The following is a 25,434-nucleotide window of genomic DNA, read 5'->3' as shown; positions in this document are numbered from 1 at the left end:
ATATGCTGGCTCAGTTGTGCAAAGCCATTGCAAGGCCTTTTAATGCTTCCAGCTCCACACAGTGTGCAGGAAGAGACCATCTGGAAAAATATCCCCTTCCATCTTGAGGGTCACATGCCTCGCAATCTCTTGAGAGAGACAAGCTTGATATACTCTTCTCTCCTGCACAGCACACAAGCTGATGCACTGTTACGTAGAAAGCTGAGGAACATGTGTGACTGCAGAATTTCCATAAGCCAGGGTCGGAAGCCAGGTTCTCAGCTGATGGAAAGGCAGGTCTCTGCATGTGTTGACATGGGGGGAATTTACACTGTCAGAGCTCTGTTTTGTCATGGAGGTTTAGAACACTGAAATGGTTTTGCTTTTCTGCAGCGTGGAGAAACTGCATTGCACATGGCAGCACGTGCTGGGCAGGTGGAAGTTGTTCGCTGTCTCCTGAGAAATGGGGCCCTGGTTGATGCCCGAGCCAGGGTAGGTGTTCTGCTTAAATGTGGTTTTTTTTGGCTTTCTTGTACTCAGAAACATTGCTGAAGCAGAGCAGCTAGGGAGGAGCAAATTTTTTTTTTTTTTTAAACCTGTTGATTCAGTATTTAGCACACCCAGAAACAGTTCTGAAAACATTAACCTGTTCATGCATAAATCTTCCAAAGAGAATGCATGTGGTGGGCTGACCCTATCAGCAGCTCAGTTGTGCTCAGTCATTCACTTACTGCGGGATGGGGGATAGAACTGAAGGGTGAAAACAAGAAAATCTATTGGATTGAGATAAAGACAGTTTAGTAGGGGAAGGAAAAAAGTTAAAAATAACACAAAACACACCGACTGCTCCCTGCCACAAGCAAAGTAAAGGCTATCACTTATCACCTCTCACAAGTGGACTGATGCCCAGCTAGTCTCTGAGCGAGAGCTCATTTGGAAAATATCGTCCCATAGTTTATTGCTTAGTATGATGTTACAAGGTATGGATTATCCTGTGATCAGTTGGGGCCATTACTTCCTATGATTTTTGCCAGACAGATGCATAGCTGGATCTGTGGGATAAACAGCGATGTTGTGTTAAGGGTTCTACCTATGTGTTAAGTTCTACCTATGCTAATTATCTACTCGATTTGAGTTGTAGGAAGAACAGACTCCACTGCACATTGCTTCTCGCTTGGGAAAGACGGAGATCGTCCAGCTTCTGCTACAGCACATGGCCCACCCTGATGCTGCAACTACTAATGGCTACACTCCACTGCACATCTCTGCCAGAGAGGGACAAGTTGATGTTGCATCTGTTCTCCTAGAGGCAGGTGCCTCACACTCCATGTCCACCAAAGTAAGACAAAATGTCTGTATGCCAGTAGCACAGCGCATGCCTGTTTCATGAGGAATGCACTTTCACACTGAGAAGTTGAACGTGTTTGGGTCTTTTATTCTTATTTAACAGTGATCCTGGAGTGACCTTTAGACTGAAGTAATGATTTTCACATTTTGCTGTCTTCTGAAGTTGGGAATTTGGTTCCCAGTAGAGCCAAATGCAGATCATGATAAATATATGGCCCCAGCAGGTTTAAAATGTACACAAATACCTTGCTTCTCTCTTTCCCATTGTGTTACAGGTAGGGCTTTTTTGGACAAAATTTTTAAAAAAAGGATTGTTATCATCCTAACAGTTGTTTTTTGTTTGTTTTTTTCTTTTTTTTTTTTTTTTTAAATGAATGGGCCCGCTTATTCTTCAATACTTTGTTTAATTAAATAGTAAAATAATTCTGGTGTTGCTAGCTGAAAGGAATGTTCCTGAAACATAGAAGTCAGCATCTGTCCAGCTACAAATAATGCTGAATCTATCTCCAGTGCTTCTATAAATGAGGTGCCATATGACACAACAGGCCATTTTGTCTGGGATTATAAAGAAACAAGTCTGCAGAACTGTTCATGTTTTATTAGCAAAAAATGTCTACCAATACATTCCTAACAAAGTGATAAACATGTAAGAAAATAGACAGCTGTGAACAGAACTATGTGCCAAGACATGTTTTCCAAATTTATCACATGTGATTGAGACTCACTTAATTCTCACTATTGTTTTAGGTCTTGAGAAAGTACACCCAGTTTTACAGCTGGAGCTAAAACATTTTTGAACAGTGGGTGTCTTCCAGGGTTTGGAAGACTAAACCAGCAATTTTCAAATTGTGATCCATGGATTAGTGGGAATGTGTGCTGTTCTCCTTTTATCCAGCTGTTAAATCACAGTAGAATGGCTAAAAATACACTAAACAGTTTCCTTATTTCCCATATTGCTTTTTGGTAACTGCTTTAGGACTTCAGGAGCATTTTATAATTATGAATAGGAGAAGATGTAGTCCACTAGAAAAATCTCTCTACAAACATCTACAAATTAGTGAACCAGGAATGTTTGACATTCCTGACAGAAACTATTTTGAGGTGGGATTAATGGAATAAGATGTTAATCATAGAACCATAGACTGATTTGGGTTGGAAGGGATCTTGAAGACCACCCAGTTCTAGCCCCCGTGGGCAGGGACACCTTCCACTAGAGCAGGTTGCTCCAGGTCCCATCCAACCTGGCCTTGAACACTGCCAGGGATGGGGCAGCCACATCTCTCTGCAGCCTGTACTAGTGCCTCGTCCCCCTCACAGGGAATAACTTCTTCCTAATGTCTAATCTGAATCTCCCCTCTGTCAGTTCAAAGGCATTACCCTTTGTGCTATCCTACATAACCTTGTACAAAGCCCCTCTCCAGCTTTCTTGTCAGCCTCTTTAGGCACTGGAAGCTGCTCTAAGGTGTCCTTGGAGTCTTCTCCATTCTGAACAAGCCCAGCTCTCTCTGCCGGTCTTCCCAGGAGAGATACTCCAGCCCTCAGAGCAACTCTGTGGCCCTCTTCTGGACTCCTCCAATAGGTCCATATCTGTAATGATAATAAAAATAATAACATTACGTATCACTTATGTGTCAGGAAAATAGATCATTGTAGTTCCCTGGAATTACTGTTAGGGCAGCATTTTATTCTGCCACCTACTGTCTTGCCTCCAGGAATTTTCCTTATGAACGTGTTGGGTTTGGGGTTTTGTTTGTTTTTTTAATTAAAAAGAACAGACAAAGAGCATGTTTTGACATAGACCTTACACCTGTGCTGTAGTGACAAACATTATTAAAACAAATAGAAAAGAACTCTCTTTAAAAGACAATGTTTGATGTTGCCAAAAACACTGCCATTGAGTCAGGTGCGAACTTTTTAGCTGCAGTTTAGGGGCTGCAGCAGAACTTGGTGACTGTATGGATACAAAGGTCCAAACAGAAATAATTTTACTTCCTCTACAGTAGGAGTACAAAGTTTGGAGCATTTCTCACTGAATTTAGATGGTGTTTCATTGTTGCTGGCAACAAGCGATACAGGAAATTCTTTCTGAAGCTGTCATCATGTGAACCTAAAAAGTCCATCTGGTTTGGAGTAGAAATTTGAACAAGTGCCTTTGTTGCCCACACGCAGCAGACAATAGAGTGCATGTTGCTAGTAGAGTCTCTTTCAGAGAAAATGTCTGGGCGTCTGCCAGCCTGACTGCATATATGTAGGGAAGAATAACACAAGGGAAAGTATTTTCTTCTGTTTTACGCTTCTTAATGTGCTTTCAAGAGATGATGCTCTTTCTAGGTACGGCTATTGATTCTTTGTGGTAGGAATATAGGAATAATGAGTGCTTAGTCTTCATAGTTTTTTTAGAGAGCTGTCAGCCTGACCTTTAACACAAGCATCTCTTCTTTATTTCCTGTAATTTTTCAGAAGGGATTCACACCATTGCATGTGGCAGCCAAATACGGGAGTCTGGAAGTGGCAAAGCTCCTGCTACAGCGTCGTGCCTCTCCTGACTCAGCTGGCAAGGTAGTAATGAGAAATGAGAGAAAAATATCAGCAGCATTTTGCATTCTTTCTTGGGGAAGAACTGTGTGAAACATGCACACAGAAAGAGGCTGTGTGGTGGCCTTGGCTTTGTGTGTGAGGGTCACGTTCCCTAAAGGGTGAGGGTTAGGTTGTGAAAACCGGGTGTGTGAGATCCCTGGCAGGAGGGTGGACACGTTTCTGCGGCTCAGGAAGTGCCAGTTCCACTGAGCTGCCCAAACTCTCAAAATCCTAATGGATAAACTGGGGGGGGGGTGCAGTTCACCAGCTCTGATGCTGTGGGAATTGCTTAGCTCTGGGGAGACCTGCGGCCCACATTCACCCCACTTCACCGCTTCTCCCGCATTAACGCCCCTCCGCTCCCCCTTTCCGGTTCCTCTCAGGAACTAACGGCTCCGTAACATCCCACGCACCCCCTCCCCTTTCCCGCCTAATGGCGTAACCGCCCTTACAGAACGGCCTCACACCCCTGCACGTCGCGGCCCATTACGACAACCAGAAGGTGGCGCTGCTGCTGCTGGAGAAGGGCGCTTCGCCACACGCGACCGCCAAGGTGAGTGTGTTCGTGCCGCCTATCTGAGGGAAGCCGAGCGCTCACCCGCGGTACCCCTCGGTTAAATGCGCCTCTCAGGGCTGCGGTGTCCGGTGTGGTGCATGGGGAGAGCCACAAGCGACAGTTTCAGTAGGTTAGTTTGATAGAGATCCCGTTTTAAAGAAGTGCACAGGCCTGCCAAACGAACACCTCCAAGGGGGGCTGTTTGCTGTGACTCAGAGCATTCCCTGCAAAGCCTGCTCTTAAACAGTTAAAGGTGGGAAAGTTGCCAGAAAGATCCATCAATACCTTTCTGCTTTGTCTAAATCATAGAATCACAGACTGTTTGGGTTGGAAGGGACCTTGAAGACCTCTAGTTCCAGCCCCCTGCCACAGGCAGGGACACATTCCACTAGACCAGGTTTCTCCAAGTCCCATCCAACCCAGCCAAGTAGTTAATTCGATCAAAAAAAATCTCATTCCTCCCTCCCTCTTGCTGTTCCTAGCTGGTTCCATGACTGACACACATATCAAAACTCCATATGGAAACGCACCGCTACCCACATGCTCTGAAAAAGCATAATGCAGCGAAGACTGTGCACCCATCACAGAGAACATTGCTCATCAGTCAAAAGTGAATATTTACAACATAAGTCACTCAAAATATAGGTGCTGAACCCTGGGTTGTCTGAAGTATCAGCTGAACAGACCTGCCCACCCGAGCAAAGGCTGGCTTTGTTCTGGTTTAGATGCTGACAGGCGGAGAAAGCAATGCAATAGAAGGGCCATGTGGGCCATGTCTGGCCTTGAAAATATAATGAATTCTCATCTCTAGTAGTAATAGGTAACATAAAAGAATACTATTTTGTGGTGCCTGGCTTCTTAGGTTGTGTGGCTGTTGCGGTGTTAACTTTATTCTCATTTTGTTCCCTGACTGGTGCTAGAATGGATACACCCCTCTCCATATTGCTGCCAAGAAGAATCAGATGCAAGTAGCGACCACTCTGTTGAACTATGGGGCTGAGACCAACATTTTGACCAAGCAGGGAGTCACTCCGCTTCATCTGGCTTCCCAAGAAGGTCACACTGACATGGTGACCTTGCTTTTGGAGAAAGGATCCAATATCCAGCTGGCAACAAAGGTACAAACCGAAGACAAAGTACTGTTCATGGGACTATATCGTAAGATGCAAAGTGCAGTGTAGGAATTAATGTCAGCTTGTCAGAAATACTCAGCTTCACTTCCTTGTGTATGTATTTGTGAGTCTGCAGAAGTGACAACAGGAGTGACTAAAAGTGAGAAGAGGATCTCTAGGACTGGCAGATGGATTGACCAGTTAACTCATACTGTCTAATAGCTGCCCTGGGAAACACACAGGAGGAGCTGCAGCTATTTGCCATGACCAGAGGAAAATGATGCAACACCGTTCTCTGGTAGAGAAGTTAGAAGAGGAAAGGCAGACAAAGAGAAAATGGTTTCTGAACCTTCAGGAAGGCATAACTGCAGTATTTCTGTGGTACTGCAACCTTGCCGTCTCTCAAGTGTTTTGCATATATTCCTGAAATTTTACATTAGATGCAAAGCAAGAAGAATGTAAAATTCGGGAGTTTGTGGGACCATGGGTAGATTTTATGCATTCACAGAATGGTTTGGGTTTGGAGGGACCTTAAAGATTATCTAGTTCCAACCCTCAGATTTCAGAACATATATCAGATACCAGAGAGCTGCAGCCTAAAATAGTTCAGTGCTTTTGCAAGGTGCTTTTCCTCATGCATTTACCGTTCGGCCTTCTTTCCACATGGAAGAAACTGACAGTATCTGGCAAATAACAAAATAACATTATTAGCACAGTAGCAAGGGAGAAAAATCCTATGGAGGACCTTTCCAATTTTTTTTGCTATTTATTTTTTATGGTTGTACGTTACAGGTTTTTCATAGAAAACAAATTCCTCAAAAAAAGACCACATTACTGTAGATATTTATAAGTCACTAGATTTATCCTGGCGTATATGTAAGTCTTACTTAAGGTCAAAAGTCTGCAGCTTTTGTTCATACAAGTCAGAAGGTTCAGGTCTCTCACTGTGTTATGCTACTTAACTAATGAGAAAGAAGGTGATTTACATTTCTCTTACAGAATTTGTTCCCTGCCTTGTTCACAGGCAAGTGCTCTGTGCATGATCACAGTGAGCTTTTAGTTAAAAGCTGTGTCCACTTCCTTGGCATCTTTGAATAGGATTTATTTTTGGAGTTATTTTCTTCTCTCTGACTTGTGCTTGCAGTTGTTAAGTTTCCCTTTCCTGTCTGAGGAGTGGGAAGCGAATGTACTTCCCTAATATATTAATGAGCTCCTCAGCTTCCCAAGTGACATTATTGTATAAAATCCACGCATGATCACTGATGCCTGAAAGTTTACTCTGTGATTATGGTGATGTAATTATAGGAGAAACATCAACCCTACTTTGTTAAAAAAAAAAAACAAACCACTCATACTTGGAAGCTATAGTTAGGATCTCTTTATGTTTTAAAGATGAGAGAGTGGGAAAATCTAGATTTCTTTCCTCATGTAAAATAGACTTTATTCTTATTTTTAGCTTAACTTTTCTTCTATTTTTTTTGTATATTCCACGTCCAGACTGGACTGACATCTTTACACCTTGCAGCTCAAGAGGATAAAGTGAACGTAGCTGAAATACTCACAAAATATGGAGCAAACCAAGATGCTCAGACAAAGGTAAATCATGAAGTGGCTACTGTCTTCAGTGTGCCAAAGGATGCTACCTTTGTAAAAGGAATGTTCCACTGAGCTTGCAGTTTTATTTATTTGTTCTCTTATTTTAGCTTGGTTATACACCTTTAATTGTGGCATGTCACTATGGAAACATCAAAATGGTGAATTTTCTTCTCAAGCAGGGAGCAAATGTCAATGCTAAAACAAAGGTAAAGAATTTTTCATTGTTTGCTTTTGCTCTTTATTATGAGCCTGGTAACACAGCACTAGGAATACTTACCTTTTCACTAGGAAACTCTAATTGTTGCGTGGTAGGTGTCAGAATATGGTGAGTGGTGATTGTAGCGGACCACTGCTACATCTCATCCTGTAGTGCTCAAAACAAAAAAGTCAGTTAACTCTTTGGGAGTATGAAAAAAGGGGATAAGAGAATCAGTGTCATTGTTTGTTTATTTTTCTTTGTACTTGGAAACTAAGAAATGTGCGCTTGTTTCTGATTTCATTTACACATGGCTTATACCTGTGTGCTGCCAAACTAGTAAGTAACCGTTCAGACACTTTGAGGGTGATGCCAGGTTCTCTCCAAACTGCTGTGAAAAGAGTGGGAAGAATTACCACTGATCAGTGTGTGGGTGGTGTAACTCTGGGAAAGGAAGCAGCTGTGGTGTGGGAATGCAGCTTTGGTGTTTGTTTGTTTTTTGTTTTTTTTTTTTTTTGGTGGGAAATCTGGGCACACTGTTATTGACATGTTGGACCTGACTGCCTGTAGCCAAGGTCTGAACAAAATCTGATGACTTCAGCAGTTGAACATCAACAGCTGAATGTGATGCATTTTGTAGCAAGAATTGTCTGTCTTCTGAGTTTACACATAGAGGTTCTGGTGACAGCAACAGCATATTGCATCTCAGATACCATCCCATTACCCTTACCAGAAAGTGGAGGCTAACTTAGGAGCTGCAGAGCTTCAGCTTAATTAAAGCAGAATTGAGGCAGTCACTACTAGTTTCAGATTGAATGTTTTGGGATCAATCTGAAGAGGCCTATTAATACTTCTGGTGACATACTTAGTAGTAAGATCCAATGAAAATTGCAGGCTTGTGGTCTGCTGGTTCCTGTGGCCAGCTGCTGTCTCCAGCTGTGACCTGTGGGGTGAATTTTTTTCCCAAAGTAGCTCTGTACAAGTACTGTAGTACTAGTAATGTACAAGTAGATTTTTTTAGTGGTCACAGCTTAATGTGGTAAGAAAGAGCAAAGTAAATAAATAAAAGATGCTGGCCCATCCCTGGTGAGATCACCCCACACCAATGGGCAAAACCCAGGGATTCCAAAAGAACAGGCAATGATACTAGGAAAAACAGCTGGTAAAAATCAATGAAGCAAATGCTAACAGGATCCAAATGATAGCTGCCAAGGTATTCAGCTTAGGTATTTGGAGGCTAATTGAAGGGACAGTGCCTTTAGTATTAGGTCTCACTCTCTAAGGGGCCATTGGGCCAGATTCTGAGGCTATTTCACTTATTTAGAATAATTTCAGTAATGTCGGTAACTTTGTATGAGTGTGTGAGGCAGTGGTTCTCCAAAATCTCACACCTAGGGAGCAATAAAAATACTGGCCATCTGTCAGCTAGTACTGTGGACTGAGTTTAAAGAGAAAATCCATCATGACTGGATTCAGGATAGGCATGTTAAAGAATAAGTAACCTCTGTTGCAGCTTAGTCTTTAACTAGAGTAGAGAAAGCCCGAATGATGCTTTGTGCATCTCCAGTGAAAAATAATGTGGCTGAATTCTATTTTTGAATGACTGTACTAATATTTAAGTAAAGTTAGTGAATTTTCTTTGTACTACAATCTACTGTAAAATCCTCCTGCTATTTCTTAGTAGTCCATGCATGCATAAATATAAGAACTGTAACAGCTCTGAACTATCACTATTTAATGAGTAGCACAAAGCATTCCTGGCATCTGTTTGTCTGCAAAAGAGAGAACTCTCAGAGTGTGTTTTTCAGAGCCTGCCCCTAGGCTTTACGTAAGTGTACAGTGAGATCAACTCAGTGTTTTCTTCCAGTTTATTCTCTGCTTGCTTTCAAAGCCAATTGCAAATAATTTTGTAAATAAACTGCCTGACTGGACTTACACAATATCATCTCAGATCAACTATCTGAAGTACACTTGGGTTAACTTTCTGTGTTTTATCACCTTAGAATGAATCACTGGAGCAGATAAGTATATGAAGATAAGTGTGTTTATTAATACAGACATTGTGTACATGTTTTTAAGTGTAATTACAGCTTGTTCCAGCCTTTTGAAGGCAAAGCAAAGGTAAAATTGATTGACATTAGTAATAGGTATGTGTTGTTAGCCTTTTAAAAGCAAATAGTCTCAAATCATTGCTGTTAAAAATTATGTTTTTTAAATTGCCTCTAATACTTTAAAGGCAAATCTTGCACTAATATGTAAGAGTAAGAAGCATGTTCTCTGCCTTAGCTGTGATCCTATGTCTTTTGTGTGCCACTTGAACTTTACTGTTCCTCATTGTTTCTCCCTATGATTTAGGAAATGAGGGAATTATCTGTCTTTCCAGAAATTGTTTATATTGTGAGATGAAAGATGATTTGTGAATAAAAGTGTTTTCTTCCTTTATCTTTTCATTAATCTGGAGAAGGAATGTTATTAGTAATGAAGGTTTATTATCCTTTGGTTGATTGATGGCATAATTTCTTTTTGAGATACCTCAAAAAGAATGGAAGCAAGCAAGAGGAAGTGTTTAATCTAATTACTGGTGGCTGTTGTTCTTTCGTTTTTGCTTTTCATAACCAATGTGGACAACAGAATGGGTACACCCCTCTTCACCAAGCTGCTCAACAAGGCCACACGCACATCATCAACGTCCTTCTCCAACATGGGGCCAAGCCCAATGCCATCACCACTGTAAGTTGTGAAGTCCCAGTGGGAACTTGTTTCCCTGGACAGTTCTTTTCTTTCCTTTTTTAGGGCTTAGCCTTTATTATGGTGAAAGTATTCCTCATACAGTTGGTTGTCAGATGTGTAAATGTAACTTCCTCTTCTTTTCCTTATCATTTTAAGGTAGTTCAGATCACATCTCACTCACTGTGCCCTAAGCTTAAAAGTGAGGTGGGAAAACTGATTTCTGAGCTGCAGGGTCAGGATGGACACAGCTACCTACCTCTGCTGTGCTTGCTCAGTTGCTCTCTGCCTCACACATCTGTAAATTGATATCTCAATAAGGATTTTTCCAGAAGAATTAAGGGGAAATCAGAACCTGGGCTTTTCTGAAGGTGTAGCCCCAAATTTCTCTCCTTCTATCTACTGGATCTGTTTCAGGTTCTTACTGAGTTCACTGATGTTAATGCCTCCTCAAAGACCATACGTAACCTCTGGCACAGCTCCTGCTCTGCAGTCAGCAGGAATGCAACTGTCCTATTTCATGTTGGTGTTGTTACTAGTTACCTCTAATTGGGTAACCTTTAAAATGCAGCCAGAATGGCCAAAACTCATGTCATTCCCCAGAGTGGATCGGGTTTCCATGTACATACATTGTGCATGCTTAAATCAGCCCTAGTACCCCGTTTAGTCTTGGAATGATCACACTGACTAATCATCTATGAAGTTATCCAAAATAGCAGTTTATGCACCAGATTGTCATGCAAGAAACCATTGTAGTTAGCTTCTGGAGCTGTAGGTATTGGTGGATGTATTCAATTGATAGTCTAGATCAGGTACTAGATCTAAAACAGGTACTAGATCTGTCCTTGTCCTCACATAGCTACCTCTAGTTTGAGATTAGAGAGAATTTCAACCTGAGACATCTTGCAAGGGGATATGAGAGTGGCATAGGAGCAGTTAATGTGCAAGTGACAGTAGCAGGCAAATTATTTGTGCTGTGAAGATGCTAGTCTATTAATTCTGTGCCACTAATCCACAAATGGTGTGTTGCTTCAGGGTTCATGAGATAGAGTAACCTAAATTATAGATAACTAATGCCAATAATGAAGCAGAGAGAAGCCCTCAGGCTGATAACCTGCGCACTGTGTGGTGATATCACAAAAATCATTTCAGTGCAAAGAGCAGCATAGTTGCTTTCATTGGTTCCCCTGGTAGGCCAGTATATTGTCCTTTATTCAGTACAAAAGAACATAAAACAATTCTGTGTAGAGCTTTTTATAAAGAATTAAGGAACATATACCTTCCTCCACTCCCAAGGTTAAGTGACAGAGGGACCAGGTGATGAAATGGAGATAAATAGGCCTAAGCACGTACTAAATTATCATTTTAATTTCCATTTGATCAATGGCACATCTGTTACCACAGACATTTAAGTGGCAAATAAGTTTATTTAAATGGACTTTAATTTCCCACTCCAAACCTTAAATAGGTTGAGTTTGAGTTTGTTAAATGATTAGCTTTTATGTACTTTTGTTGGACATGGCATTTTTCTTGTAGGGAGGAATAGAAGTGTATGCTGACAATACAGTTGTAATCTTGTATTCCCCAAAGAGAGAATTGTACCTGATAAAGACTTAACAGTTTCAACTGGAAGTGAAACTAATATTTTCAAATACTTTTTTTTTTTTTTTAATAAGAGTACTTCTGATGTGGAGCCATTTATGCAAAATAAAACAAACTTCTGCAGACCAGACAAGTTGTGTATAGTGAAATTTGAGCACTAAAGGGTTAAACCATACAGTGTTTTTTTTTTAGTTAGCATAGCAGGCAGATGTAAGTGTGTTGTGTTACCATGGCAATCAGGGTTATAGTCTTAAAGAAGTTACAAAGACAGATGTACCGATGAAAAAACAGTGATTTTCCTAGGCTGCGCCTTGTTTTGGATGGAAATGCTGGCTCATGCAACATTGAGAGTGAGCTCATTGGTTCAATTCACAATCCTCCCTCTCATTGCGCTCTCTCTCCCCCCCTTCTCTCTTCTCTCTCCAGAATGGTAACACTGCCTTAGCTATTGCAAGGCGGCTGGGATATATCTCAGTGGTCGATACGCTGAAGGTTGTAACGGAGGAGATTACTACCACCACAACTGTGAGTTGCAGATGAATTCAAATGTCTCTCTTTTATTCAGAATGTTGTCTTTCTCTTCTTCCTTCAGGCTCTCTATGTATCTCTGTCCTTTTTTTTGTTTTCTGGTTTTAGCCCTCCTCTGCTTCCTTTTTTGCTGGATTCTTGCAAAAGTGCTCTAATGTTTTCAGTGTATCTTTTAAGCACAACAGGTTTCACTGAGCTAGGTAACAGAATTGGTGTGCATACAGATGGAAAACTATTCAAAAGCAGAGTAAAACGTTTTTCTAGGTATGGTCTCAGCTGCAAACCCAGACTTTCCAGAAGTTTGTGAATTGTCATTCAGGTCCTGTCCTGTTTCTCTGTTTCTCTTTTCGCGTCTCCTTTTCGTTCTCTCCTTATGTTTCTACACTTCCAACACCTACTGAGACTCAACCATTGCAGCACACCACAGCAAGTTTCTTAGCATTTGGGGTGTACCAGTGATGGACTGGTGCCAAGCTTAAAGGTGCTCACTAGATGGCTCTGAATCACATCAATTGTGTTATTCAAGTCGCTTTCAGTTCAAATAGATACCGTTTTTACAAAATACAAAAGAATTTTTCCTTATGTGCTCAGTCCTCTGAGTCCTCCACACTCTTAATAGTCTGTATTTTGACTTTAGGGCTTGTGAATAGCTTTGGCTGAACAACAGCAAGGTGGTTCTGTCACTTTAAACCAGGGAAAATGAATATATTCTGACACCCTGGGAGGGGAAGGTTTTATCTTCTTGGACCTTTACCTCCCATCTATAAGTGTTCTAGCAGGTAGAAAGGGAGAAAATTAGAAAGAGAGCATAATTTAAGAAATTGATTTGAATTTGAATTTCCATTACTGCATTTTGTCTTGAAACGCTATTTTAAAGTCATACTGTTTTGTGGTTTTGGTTTTTTTTTTAATGCAAGGGAGATGAGCAGTCTAGAAAACATGTAAGATCTAGCTGTCACTTAGGAGCTTAGAGCTGTAAAAATCCACAGATTACTTGGAAGATGCCACTTTTCAACTGGGGAGGGGGTTAAAGGAAAGGAAGAAATCCAAAGTGTCTTCCAAAGGTAAACAAATGGGAAAATAATTCTGAGTTTGTCATGGGCTGACAGCAGGCCCACTGATAGGAGCAGAGGAAGATGGAATAAAAGTAACACGGCATAAGGTTACAAATAGAGTGAGCCATAATTTATTAATGACCTGCAAAGGTCAGACTGAGTCAGGTTTGGACAAGAAATGCCAGCATAATTCCAGAAGTCTCTTCATAAAGACTGGACGTTTTTGATAGTTTTGATAGTAGTTGTTTCATGTTGTTTAACCAAATAGCACATCACACATGTGCATGCATAAACACCTGTATATCTATTCAGAGATTTAGAAAAAGAAAACCTATGTAAAATTTTTGGAGAAACTTTAGCTCTGCAAAAGTATGATTTTTAGCCTCAGCTGTCACCTTTGCTGTGTCCTGACACACTTTTCCCATTTATGCCTCATATAAATGGTAACTTCCTTCCTATTGTGTTGCACTGTGGAGCCTCATACCTTGTCATATATAAGTATCTGGTACTTTGTAATAACAGGGATTACATGATGAAGAGACACCTGTGAGTTATTTACTTTGGATAAATGTTTTTTTAAACATTTAAGGTGATGTGTTTTTCTGCCAGATACCAGATGCGTGGGGTTTAGGACTGAATCAGATACTAAACTTTACTTGACCTCTAATGCTTGCATGTAAGAGAAATGTGAAATCTTGAACTGTGTCTGTGTGCAAAGTACTGCTCTTACAAGTCAGGTGTGAACCCTTGGTAAAGTCAGCAAATTTTTTAGCATGAATTTGTCTGAATCCTGTGCTTTAGGCATATAGAGAATATGATCCTCTGGTGGTGGTGTTCATGGTGGGGAATGTTGATTAAATGTAATTCAGAGCAAGTCCTAAAAAGGACAGCTAAATAAGAGGCGCTCCCTGCAATAAAGTTCCCCAGATGGTGTTGAGATTGGTGTTGCTAAACCAGAACACAGCCTTTAGCACTGAAAAAAGGTGCTGTCACCGTAGCTACCTCATTCTCTGAGGTTGTAGCTGAGTGATGCATGGCGGATCTTAGATGGGCTGATGCTTTATTGACATTCAAGTCACTGGCATTTGAGATGAGGAACAGTCTCCAGTGCCAAGGCTTTTGGTCTAACTTTGAACAAGTTTTCTTGTCACTTGCAATAGTGTTACTATCAGTGCAGCCACATGAATATAAAGCAACAGAGGGAATAAGCTGCACTTATATTTACTCACAGATTAGATATATATGGGAAATAAATCAGAATAAGCCAGACTTTCAAAGTTTGGCTATGCAATTAAGTTTTGGGGTATTTACACAAACAGGTCTAGTGTTCCTGTGAACAAATGAATGTAAGAGGAGCTTTGAGGTTGTTCACAGTATACTGCCATTGAATGTACATACAGGTTTATATACCTGAATTATATACATGGATTATTCTGTCACCAGTTGAAAATCTGGCTTTACAATCTGTCTTAAATACACAAGCATTCAAGTAATTGAATTCTTAGTGGAACAGAACAGTATGAAGTTTGAGAAATATATATTGAGCAATTTTCAAAGTGGGGCAAGATACAGATTTTAAATTTTGGGAGTATTTGACACTTCCAATGTGCCTATCAGTTACAAAAAAAAGCAAAACAAAAACCACAAAACAAAACAAACCCCATCTAGTATTATAGTAAAAGTTAATTAAAACCCATTAATTCGCAACTTTGGTTTGGAATTGATGTAGAATCCATGATTCTTGCTGAGTTCAGTATTCCAGAGATTTTTTGTTCTTCTAAAACATGCATATGCACACACACACACACTTGTAATTCTGCTTTCCAAACTTTGTTTCAGTTGTTAAAATATGTAATAATTTTCTGTGACTAGACTGAAAATCAGAAATATAATATCATTACTTCTGTATGAATAAATAATGTCTGTGAGCCTTAGTCAGAGACCAGATTGTTATATAGGGGCCTGTAAAAACCTGATTTAGGAATAAATTGATATCATGATAAATGATATCATATTATTAGTTACTAGCTACTAGGGCCTGCAGAGGTAAGTTAATCAAAAGACCGTGTACAACATTTCTCTATACCTGTGGCTTGTAGACTATTGTAGTATCCCTTCACATCTGTGTTCTTCCAGTCGAAGGGATTATGTATGTAAAGGTAAGTTGGGAACTTCCAAGTTCTGGAATAAACTAAGGTTAGATACCAAGTTCTCTTAATTAAATTTTGGTCATACGGCAGACAAACAAAACCTAGCATTTGTGACTCTTAGGCAGACCCTTTCATTTCCCTATCTTCAGAATTTGATCACCTCCTCCTGCCTTCGTGTCCTTCCTCTCCCCCCCCCCCCCCCTTCCCCCCCACCCCACCCCAACTTTTCAGTTATTTTATTCAGGGAACATAGAAACTGTTGCTGTACACTTTGTGTAGATGCCAATTACAATGCCAGTAAATTGGTACTCACATATTATACTTCCCACTTCACCTGAAAAATACACAGCCAACTTCACCTGCGTTTATTCCTTTAGCCCAGTGTCAGTGATTTTATTTTTAATCTAGTATGTATTTGTTAACTTAATGCTGTATTGTTGAAGAGATGAGGTCAGTGTTACCTGAATGAGAGTGTACTCCCCATCTGCCATTCCTGGCAGACATTTCTCTCTGAGGAAAGCCTTGGAAATGCAGGGGAGGGGGGAAGTCATACTGGTCAAGGCATTGGGTGAGTATAAACTAGCTTTCAACACAAAACGTGTTATGAAAAATGCTGAAAGAGAAATAGTGAATTTTCTTGAATCATGGGTAAGAGGGAATTCAGGAGGCCTGATTGGGATTGCCATTTGAAGGGAAGGGTATTGTTCTTTCCCCGTGCTTCAGAAGGGTGAATTGAAAACTTCTGTCACACTTAAATAGAATTAAAAGAAGTAAAGGAAGCTTTTAAAACAAATTTCCAAAGTAATTGCACTGTTGGTAACTTTGTTATTTATAAAAGTGCAGTATGGTACAATAACCAAGAATGCGTCTTTGTTGCTTTGTTAGAGAACAGTAAAACAGAATCCGGAAATACCTAGTAGATTTTGTGCAACCAAAACTGCTATTGACTTCCCTGCTTGAAATCAATGGCAGTGGCTGTTTTCACAAAAGCATATTGCATAAGGAACTTGGGATATGGCTAATATTAATTATCCCTCTTTCACTACTTTTGCATGTAATGTTAATTTATGCTCAATAGATACCATCTCCAGTGGGGAATGAAGTACTGCCTGGGTGGGAGTTTTGCAAGATGCATTCTCCTGACATCCCTTTCCATGCCAGAGGGGCACATCTCCTCCAACATACCTGAAAGGACAATGTGTTGACACCCCTCCACGGCTCCTCAGCTCAGTGGACTCCGGATCTGGGTGGAGCCAGGGAAATACTGATTTTTCTAATGTGACTAATGCTTTTCTGATCACTGCACTTTATTAAGTCCTCCAGTGCTCTCAGGCTTAAGCAGTGTCCTCCCAACAGTCCTTGATCCATACTTGTTTTGTATCACAATATTTTAAGCTTTTAGGTGCACAAAACACATCAAAATCTTCCAATAACTTTTTTTTATCCCGGATGTGTATGTGATTTGGGGGAATATACGTGACTTATGAAAAGGCTATCATTAATATGCAGTGTAGTCACTTTTTGGGGGGGGAGAGAAATGCTTCAAGTGATCTGTGTAAATCCCTCACATCTTTTTGTAGTTTAAAAATTTCACATCATTCATAACTTCATTTCCAAATGCTTTATGATTTAATAATTTCCATATGCCACATACAACTTTCTGAAGCTCTTGTGTAGACATTACCTAATTCATTTTAAAATCATCTTGGAAACATCAAGCTGAATTGTTCTACGTGCATCAATGCTGAGAGCTTTCTTTTCTTTTATTCCTCTGACCAGCTCGTTATCTTGATGTTTTTGTACTTCTCTGCCAGAATAAATGTTACCTTACATACAGCACTAAGAATAGGATCTTCTGGAGTAAAAATGAAAAAGAAACTTACGGGAAGAGGAAGCACATTATAAAATGTCTTAGCAGATCCCACTGCTGTTGCTGTTGCAAATATCCTGCTGTAAGCTTTGTTGCTTCTTTTGGGTGTTTAATTTGAGGCTTGATGATTCTGTCTTTGCAGACTGTGACAGAGAAGCACAAGCTAAATGTACCTGAGACAATGACTGAGGTCCTGGATGTTTCAGATGAAGAAGGTGAGCAGCTTTGCTAAATTCCTGTTCCATATCACTTAACACAGGCTCCAGATAGCTGCTGAAGTACTTTGCCATCCTCATTTTGTAGTGCTTGAAATGAAGTTCTATGTAATGGCCTTTTTAATTATGTAATCACTGTGGCATTTGAATAAAAATGCCTGAAGTTGACCCAAAGGAAAATTCTGGACCCCTATATCTTTTTCAGAAAATATTTATCTGAGCCAAGTCAACAAATCAGTACTTTTCTCGACTTGAGATTTTAGAATTCAAATGTAGAGCTGTCCCATGTAGGTCTGGGTAGATCAATTCAAATTGAGCTGGGTTTGACCCTCCCAGAAAGAGGAATTTGATCAGTAAATGTTTTGGATCAATGCCACCTATTGCAGATACATATATCTAAGAGTCCTGCCTAATTGGAAATATATGTGTAAATATACATAAGGTGGAAGGTGAGGAGACTTTTCCCTTGAGGGAGCTTTTGGCACACACGACTGACTCAGGTACGTTTTGACATGAAGTATCAACATGCTAATAGGTTTGTCACTTTGATTTCAGAGTCTGTTGTATGTGCAGACAGGAAGCATATGTTGTACTGCCCGTATGTACATATGTTGTAAGTCCCAAGAAAGTATCTGTGAACTGGAGGGATTGATGAAGTACCATGGTTTTATACAGCACAGAATGAAGGAAATGGCTTTAAAATGTCCCTTTCTAAAAGGACACAAATGACTTCTTCTAAATTTTAATCACAGGCATCTTATAATATGACACACATTTGCAAGAATTTTCTAAGTTCTTTTTTACTCTTGTCAGTGTTAATATTACAGTATCTTACATATGCCATTTTATGGTTATTAATTCATGCAAATAATTGGTAGAGTGACTAGTTTCAGAAAGACGTAGGGATTTAGTAACACAGGCTGCAAGGTTGGGTTATTTTCTTTTACAAAGGATATAAATGCACTTATGGTTCTAAATGGGACTGGATGTTAATGGCATTCATGTTCCTAAGTTGCTCGTATTACTTTTTAAGATGCGATTTATGCTGATAAATATATTACACTCTTGAGAAGCTATGACGCCTAGGCTTTAACAACTACTACTTTTTCTTTAATGCTTGTAAAGCTGCAACTGGAAGCAAATAAGTGTGATTAAAAAAAAATTATTTTCTGCTGCATCATGATTAGGGAAATTATTTCTCAGCTGTAGTTTTGATACATTTCCCCTATTTGACAAACATGCAAGTATGCGTGTGATTATTGGTCTTAACATTTCTATAGCCTTGTGTTCATTTTGCTGAATTTTCTTCCAGTCTTTTAAAGTACTATTTAACTGTCTTTAAATTCAGAAAGTCTGTTCAAAACAATTTGTATGTTGTACAGCTTTTAAACACTCTGATGATGAACGCTTCAGTGATGGTGAAGCATGTAATGGCACAGGTGCTGCTAGCAGAAGTTCCTGGAGTAAGACTGACAAACTTTCTGGTTTTTGTTTAACTCAGATTGTTTTATTTTTTGTGTTGAAGCAACATGAATTTGCTTAATCCAGGTGCCTAACACTGCTCCTTTTTGTTACTTTTGAAGTGTGGTTGTGTGCGTGTTTCCTGAAAGGTGGGAGGAAGAAAGGAAGCAAGAAAATCCCAGGTGTATTACTTGTATCTGGAATATGTTGGCAGAACTTACTGTGGCCATCCGGCATGACTAATGCTCTCCAGTACTTTGAATTAACATTCTCTGCTTTCTGTTACCATCTGACATCTCCTATTTGTCAATAGCCAGCATATACAGCGCAGGTACTCTGGCATGTTGCTGCTCAAGGCTCAGTACTGAGCACTTCCACTGATGTATGCCTCTGCGATCCCACTGCAGGTTTTTAAGGTTGGTCAGTTAAAGCACTTCATGCTATTGTCCTTGTAAAGCCTGTTTCTACAGGCAAAACATTCAGGATGTTGTGAAAATTCCTAATGTAGATGGTACTTGTCACAGGAACTTAAAATGGCTGGGGGCAGGAAGACTGCAGAACTGGTTTAATAACAAGGATGAAACTTTCAGTGATAGTGTAGTCTTTATAAGAGGCTAGCGAACAGATTTCTTTAATGCTGTAATTCTAGCTGCTTTAAAGTGACACAATATGTTCTGAAATAAATTAACATGACATAGTAAACCTGCCAGCTGTAATTGTAATTATATAATTTTATAATTACATAATTATACAATTATACAATTATGAAGCTGAACACAAGAAGAATACTTGAGCAAATAAGTATTTCAGGTTCCATTGCTTATCACTGGAGATAAGTATTTTGCCTGGGAGGCAGTTATATTTCAGAGTTGTTTGATATTAGGTTAATAATATTGTATTCATATTCCTAAAACAAAATCAAGTGCAATGGCCAATCTTTGCAATATAAAATAAAGGACCTTACAATCTATCAAATAGCTCACTTGATATGTGAGGTCCTCCTCTAAAAATATTTTAAAATATTTTGAATGGACTGAGAGTCCCACTAGTTCTTCTTTAACTTTTATATAGCATTTGTATGTTTACCAATTTGTATTATTATTCAGAATTCTTTACCTTTTTCTTTACCTGAAAAAAAGCCCTAGTCTTTGAACAGAATCAGATATTTTTAAAAAACAAAAAAAAACACTTTTTTTTTTCTTAAATTTTATTACTGTTTTTGAGCTGATAAGTATCAGAGCTAAGTAGAAGTGTGTTGTGTATTGTAAGGGAAAGAGAAGCATGCATGCCAGTAACAGATGCGATGAAATTGGATTCATAAGCTTTTGTGCAAGAAACATGGAAGAAGTGAAAAAAATGAAATTTCATAGGCTAGGAAAAACATGATTGTAGAAAACTCCTACCTCATTTGCTGTAAGCCTGTTATGTGGTCCTACGTGTATTAAATATTCTGTGCCATTAATAAGTGTTTCCTGCTTTGTGACCATCAAGGCCAAAGATGTATCAACACAGTTTTATTAAGCAGTTTATTCATACACCACCATAGAATGCACACATGCACATGTGCGTTACTGTACTGTGTTTTTACAATAGTCTGCGATGAAAACTACTGAGGGATAATCATCCATTGTTATTTGCTCAGTGCATTTGCAGTACAATCACTGTTCAGAAGAGGATGGCCTGATCTTGCAAGAAAGATTATATAGTTTCTCCTTGAGGATGGGAATTACCCTACAGATTCCCCCAGGACTAGCTGTTGAGTGTTCTGATTTCTGAAATACCTGTGTCAGCAAAAGTGTTTCATGTGGACAGAGTTGTGTTAAAAACCCTGTGAATTTTTACCATTGTGTCTGGCTTAGCTGTTTGTATTGCTACAAAGTTTGGTTTCTTTAAAGCTGTTGCCACTGAAGAAGCCATTTGCACCTGGGGGATACTTACAGCAGTAAAGGGCTGTTGCTGCAACACATCTTGTGAAATGTATTTTAGTGTCACCTGCAGAAGCAGTGAAGTTAGAATCATAAAATCATGGAATAGTTAGCGTTGGAAAGAACCTTAATATCATTTAGTTCTTACCCCCCTGCCATGGGCAGGGACACCTCCCATTAAACCATGTCACCCAAGGCTCTGTCCAGCCTGGCCTTCAACACCACCAGGGATGACGCATTCACAACTTCCCTGGGCAACCCATTCCAGTGCCTCACCACCCTCACAGTAAAGAACTTCTTCCTTATATCCAATCCAAACTTCCCCTGTTTAAGTTTTAACCCATTACCCCTTGTTCTATCACTACAGTTCCTAATGAATTCCCCTTTCCCAGCATCCTTGTAGCCCCCCTTCAGTTACTGGAAGGCTGCTATGAGGTCTCCATGCAGCCTTCTCTTCTGCAGGCTGAACTGCTCCAACTTTCTCAGCCTGTCTTCATATGGGAAGTGCTCCAGTCCCCTGATCATCCTCATGGCCCTCCTCTGGACTTGTTCCAACAGTTCCATGTCCCTTTTATGTTGAGGACACCAGACCTGTACACAAGACTCCAAGTGAGGTCTCACAAGAGCAGAGTAGAAGGGCAGGATTACCTCCTTCGACTTGCTGGTCATGCTCCTTTTGATGCAGCCCAGGATACGGTTGGCTTTCTGGGCTGTGAGTGCACACTGAAGCTGGCTCATGGTTATTTTCTCATTGACCAACACCCCCAAGTCCTTCTCCACAGGGCTACTCTGAATCTCTTCTCTGCCCAACATGTAGCTGTGCCTGGGATTGCTCCAACAATCGTTAAGAAATTGTTAAGCACAAGCAGATGTTTCTGTTAGGGCTGAGTCAGTGTAGGCACACAGGAAGTTCTAGAAAAGGCAGGAATCTTTTTTTTTTCTTATTATTCTCCCATATATTAATGTTGTATTGAGAAGCATGTAGCTGCTCCTCTGTACTCATTCCATGCTTTATTTTTCTGGCATTAGGAATGCACAGGCTGTGGATGGTTTGTCTTTGTGACTCCCATGTGAGATAGTGTAATAATGAAGGGCTGTATATAGAGGATACAAGAGCAACCAGTAAACCAGGTTGTTGAAGAGCTCTCATTTGTGTCTGTTTGGGCCTGCTCATCTCCTGCTCTTTTCTCAGTCCAGTTAACTTTCAAAAGCTCTGGTTTCACTGTCTATTTGAGGCTGAAGTTCTGGCTGGTGCACTTTCCCACATCCTCCGTTATGTCAGCACAAATGTTTCACCATGTGGTGAACCAACCCAGAGAACTCATCTGTCTGAAAATTAATCTTTTTGTTCTGACAGATTGTTTTTCGGCCAGACTATTTTTGCAGGTAGTAGGGAGTAGAAAGGCTGAAGTAGAAGGTGAGACACCATTGTCAGAAGCAGCATGGCCCTGAGATGGCTACCCATTAAAGGTCAGTTCCCACTGCACAGTAATTAATGCTGACATTTCAATTTCAGAGAAGGGATAGACAAATGCTGAGTGAACAATCATGTGCAAATAGCCAGTGGAGCCTCAAAAATCAGCTGGAATCACAATGTCCAAAGAACAAAAAATTACTCTTTCCTGAGGCATGCTTGTCTAAAAGTTGCTAAAGAGCCAACCCTATGCTTGCTTGAGACACAAGGTGATATTTTTGTTGGTTTGTTGGGTTGTTTTTAACTTTCTTTCTTTAGAAAAAAATTACAAATAATGAAGTCATCTTAGAGAAAAGGTGATGAGGACGTTGAATTTGCTGAAGTGTTTCTGAAAATGGAAACAGCATCATTACATGTCCTTAGATAATTTATAAAATAAAATCTATGTTAATGCCTGAATACAGTGATGACCCACTACCAGATTGTTGTGTTTTACCTTTACAGAGTTGCTTTGTTTTCTCCTTCTTAATTTTAAAGCTTACTCAAAATCATGATGCTACATCATTCAAACATATTCAGAGGAGTGGTATCTCTGTAAAAGTGGGGTTTGCTGTGCCTTCATGAATGTGCAGCAGTGACAAGGTAGCATATCTGTAAATTGTGCATCACTTAAGGACATGAAAAATGTGATCTTAAATACCAGAAAGCAGTTCACAGCTAATCCATACCTGATAGCAAGGAAAAAAAATCAATTTTGTTATTATAAAGAGAAGTTTTCAGTATAGACAATTTTTTTTCCAGCATGGAGAAACAATCCACAAAGGGAATTTCCAGCCTGCTTAGTAAGTCCAGTTCAGACACAGACTCGCAAAGGACTGAGGAGTTACTATTTTACAGACAGACACGCCAGTAAGGTTCAGGAATTTGTCTCTGTCACTGTTGATAATTCCCAAATGACTCTGTGGAAGTCACTCCAGTTATCCTGGTCTTCCAACTGTAGAATGGGATAATGATAAGCTGCTCTGCCTGGCATGTTGGGAGCTGTGAAGAAAATGCCACATTTATCTGTTTTACCTACCTTTGCTTGCCTGGAACTAACTGGCGACCTAGTTATTGTTCCTAATGTTGTTATTATTAAATGATAATATGCTCTGATACCCAAGAATATTGTCAAAGTGTATAGTTTCATATTTGTGGTAACTGCAGCTTGCACTTCGATAAGCAGACTGAATTCCTTATTAGTATCTATAACAGCAGGAAATGGTAAAATATGATAGTGTATTTCCCAAGTGCCTCCACACATGGTCTTAGAGTACACTAACACTACAGCATATGTGTGCAAAAGGATCAGTTATGTCTGGGCAGAATACATTGCTGTTGTACATAATTCCACTGAATTAGTGGCTTAAGTAGTTGGAAGATTTAAGGAGTAACTTTTCTTAAGTAAGCCTGGAAGTTAAAGCTGCAGCCTTTGACTGTTCTGGGTTAGGCTTAAGTAAGTTGCCGTTCCTTCACTTTAAAACATGGTGAAGTCAGAGTAACACCACTGAATTAATTCACACTCTAAATTAAACATCTTATAACCAGTAGTATAAAAGGTAGCCAAAGGAGGAGATTTACAGGAGGAATCAAAAGTTGTGTATTGAGAATACAGGTGAAACCTTCTTTAATGAAGTCTGTGCTCAGGAACAACTTGCTGGTGAATAAGAACTGGTTCTTTAAAAATTTACTTATTATTACCTGCACAGAAATTATACCACTGCTTACTTCTAATTTCCTAGAAAAATGTATGCTTAGATGCCATGTAAGGTTTATTATGCAGTTTCTTGCTGGTACATTTTAAGAAGGTCGTCCAAGATGAAGGAAAATTATTCTCTGGAGAGCTGCTTTTGTTTACGTGATGTTGCTGAGATTACTTCCCCCCCCCCCCCCCAGCAAAGTGATAGTTGATTTCTGTTTGTTGTTGTTGTTGTTGTGGGTTTTTTTTTGTTTGTTTTTAGGGTTGGTTTGGTTTGGTTTGGTTTTCTTTTAAGTGCCAGATATGCAAACAAAAGGAAATCTAGAATAACAGAATCATTAGGGTTGGAAGGGACCCTCATGTCTTGTCAATATAGAAGGTTCTCAATATAACGGTTAGCTGTTTGGTTTTTGTCTTCTAACTTAATTGACATTGTTGCTAAGAATGTGAAAAAAAAATATAATAAAGTCTTACTTGGCTTGTTTCATTGAAATCTTTCACAGAGAATACACCTTTTTTAAATATCTGATATTTTAATTGGGAAGAAATTAAATTATTTCACTTTTGTTGGGGTAGAACTGCTAAAGATTGCTGACTTGTGAACATTTTAGTTGAAAAATAAGAGATTGTGGTTAGCTTGCAAAAATGTTGGCAAAAGTTTCAAAGAAACTGCTGGTTTTTATTTGCATCCATGTTGTTGACAAAAAGTAGAATTGACCAGATTAGCACTAATAAATGATGCCAGTGACATTTGTAGGTGTGACCCAAACTACAGACGCACATTTGTTAGTGCAAAGAAGGAATAACGTGGGCATGACCAGGAGACATTGCTGTATTGACTTGTGTGTTATTTCCTAAATTGTAATTTTATGAGCAGTTTTGAGCACTTGATTATTTTCTTCAAAGACTGAAGTTATAGGGGAGGCCTGCAATAGCTTGTTCATTGAAGTAAATCATAATCAGCATTTTAAAAGTGGGAAATATATTTTTGATTAGTCTTATCCGTCTGATCTAAATCTGTCCTTAAAGCTGCTGGATGTTATTCCTATTCATGATTGATAAGAACTGGTTGCTTTTACATTTGCATTAATCTTCATTAGTTAAAGATTTTATGTCTGCTGACAGTACTTACAGACATTCTGTAGGCAAAGGGAGCTCTCCCAGTCAGAGGATCATTACCCATTCTGTGGGCAGCAGACATCTTGGGCTGTTGTTCCCTGGAACAACATGGCTCTGAAAGATGACTTGTGTGTGAGAATATGGGTGTTTTTAATGGCATTTCCTGCCCAGAATTCTGTGTGGGATCTGCTTTAGTGCTCCTCTTGAGTCTATGCAGAGAACTCATTCAAGTCCCAGTTTGACTGTTCATTGTGTAGTAGTCCCACC

The 25,434-nt window shown here is 39.7% G+C and overlaps 1 protein-coding gene across 28 annotated transcripts in view; it reads left to right on the top strand.

Moving 5' to 3' along the window:
- Positions 1-25,434, top strand: part of ANK2 (ankyrin 2) — a 359,385-nt gene that overhangs the window by 266,459 nt on the left and 67,492 nt on the right. For 23 of the 28 annotated variants that reach the window (XM_061443193.1, XM_061443161.1, XM_061443201.1 and 20 more), the window contains 10 exons: positions 373-471; positions 1,121-1,318; positions 3,787-3,885; positions 4,358-4,456; positions 5,380-5,577; positions 7,069-7,167; positions 7,275-7,373; positions 9,995-10,093; positions 12,119-12,217; positions 17,438-17,510. In XM_061443193.1, coding sequence (XP_061299177.1) covers positions 373-471; positions 1,121-1,318; positions 3,787-3,885; positions 4,358-4,456; positions 5,380-5,577; positions 7,069-7,167; positions 7,275-7,373; positions 9,995-10,093; positions 12,119-12,217; positions 17,438-17,510 — 1,162 coding nt within the window. Of the gene's footprint in view, positions 1-372; positions 472-1,120; positions 1,319-3,786; positions 3,886-4,357; positions 4,457-5,379; positions 5,578-7,068; positions 7,168-7,274; positions 7,374-9,994; positions 10,094-12,118; positions 12,218-17,437; positions 17,511-18,892; positions 18,974-25,434 lie in introns of all 28 variants that reach the window. The other 5 variants (XM_061443294.1, XM_061443134.1, XM_061443156.1 and 2 more) reach the window with 1 other exon arrangement.

This window comes from Pezoporus flaviventris, unplaced genomic scaffold, assembly GCF_033815535.1.
Source record: "Pezoporus flaviventris isolate CSIRO_AGI_PZ_B2104156 unplaced genomic scaffold, CSIRO_AGI_Pfla_v1 ptg000002l, whole genome shotgun sequence".
In the NCBI taxonomy this organism is placed as follows: Eukaryota; Metazoa; Chordata; class Aves; order Psittaciformes; family Psittacidae; genus Pezoporus; species Pezoporus flaviventris.
Note: the sequence above shows the minus strand (reverse complement) of the source record. Positions and strands in the feature narration are given on the sequence as shown.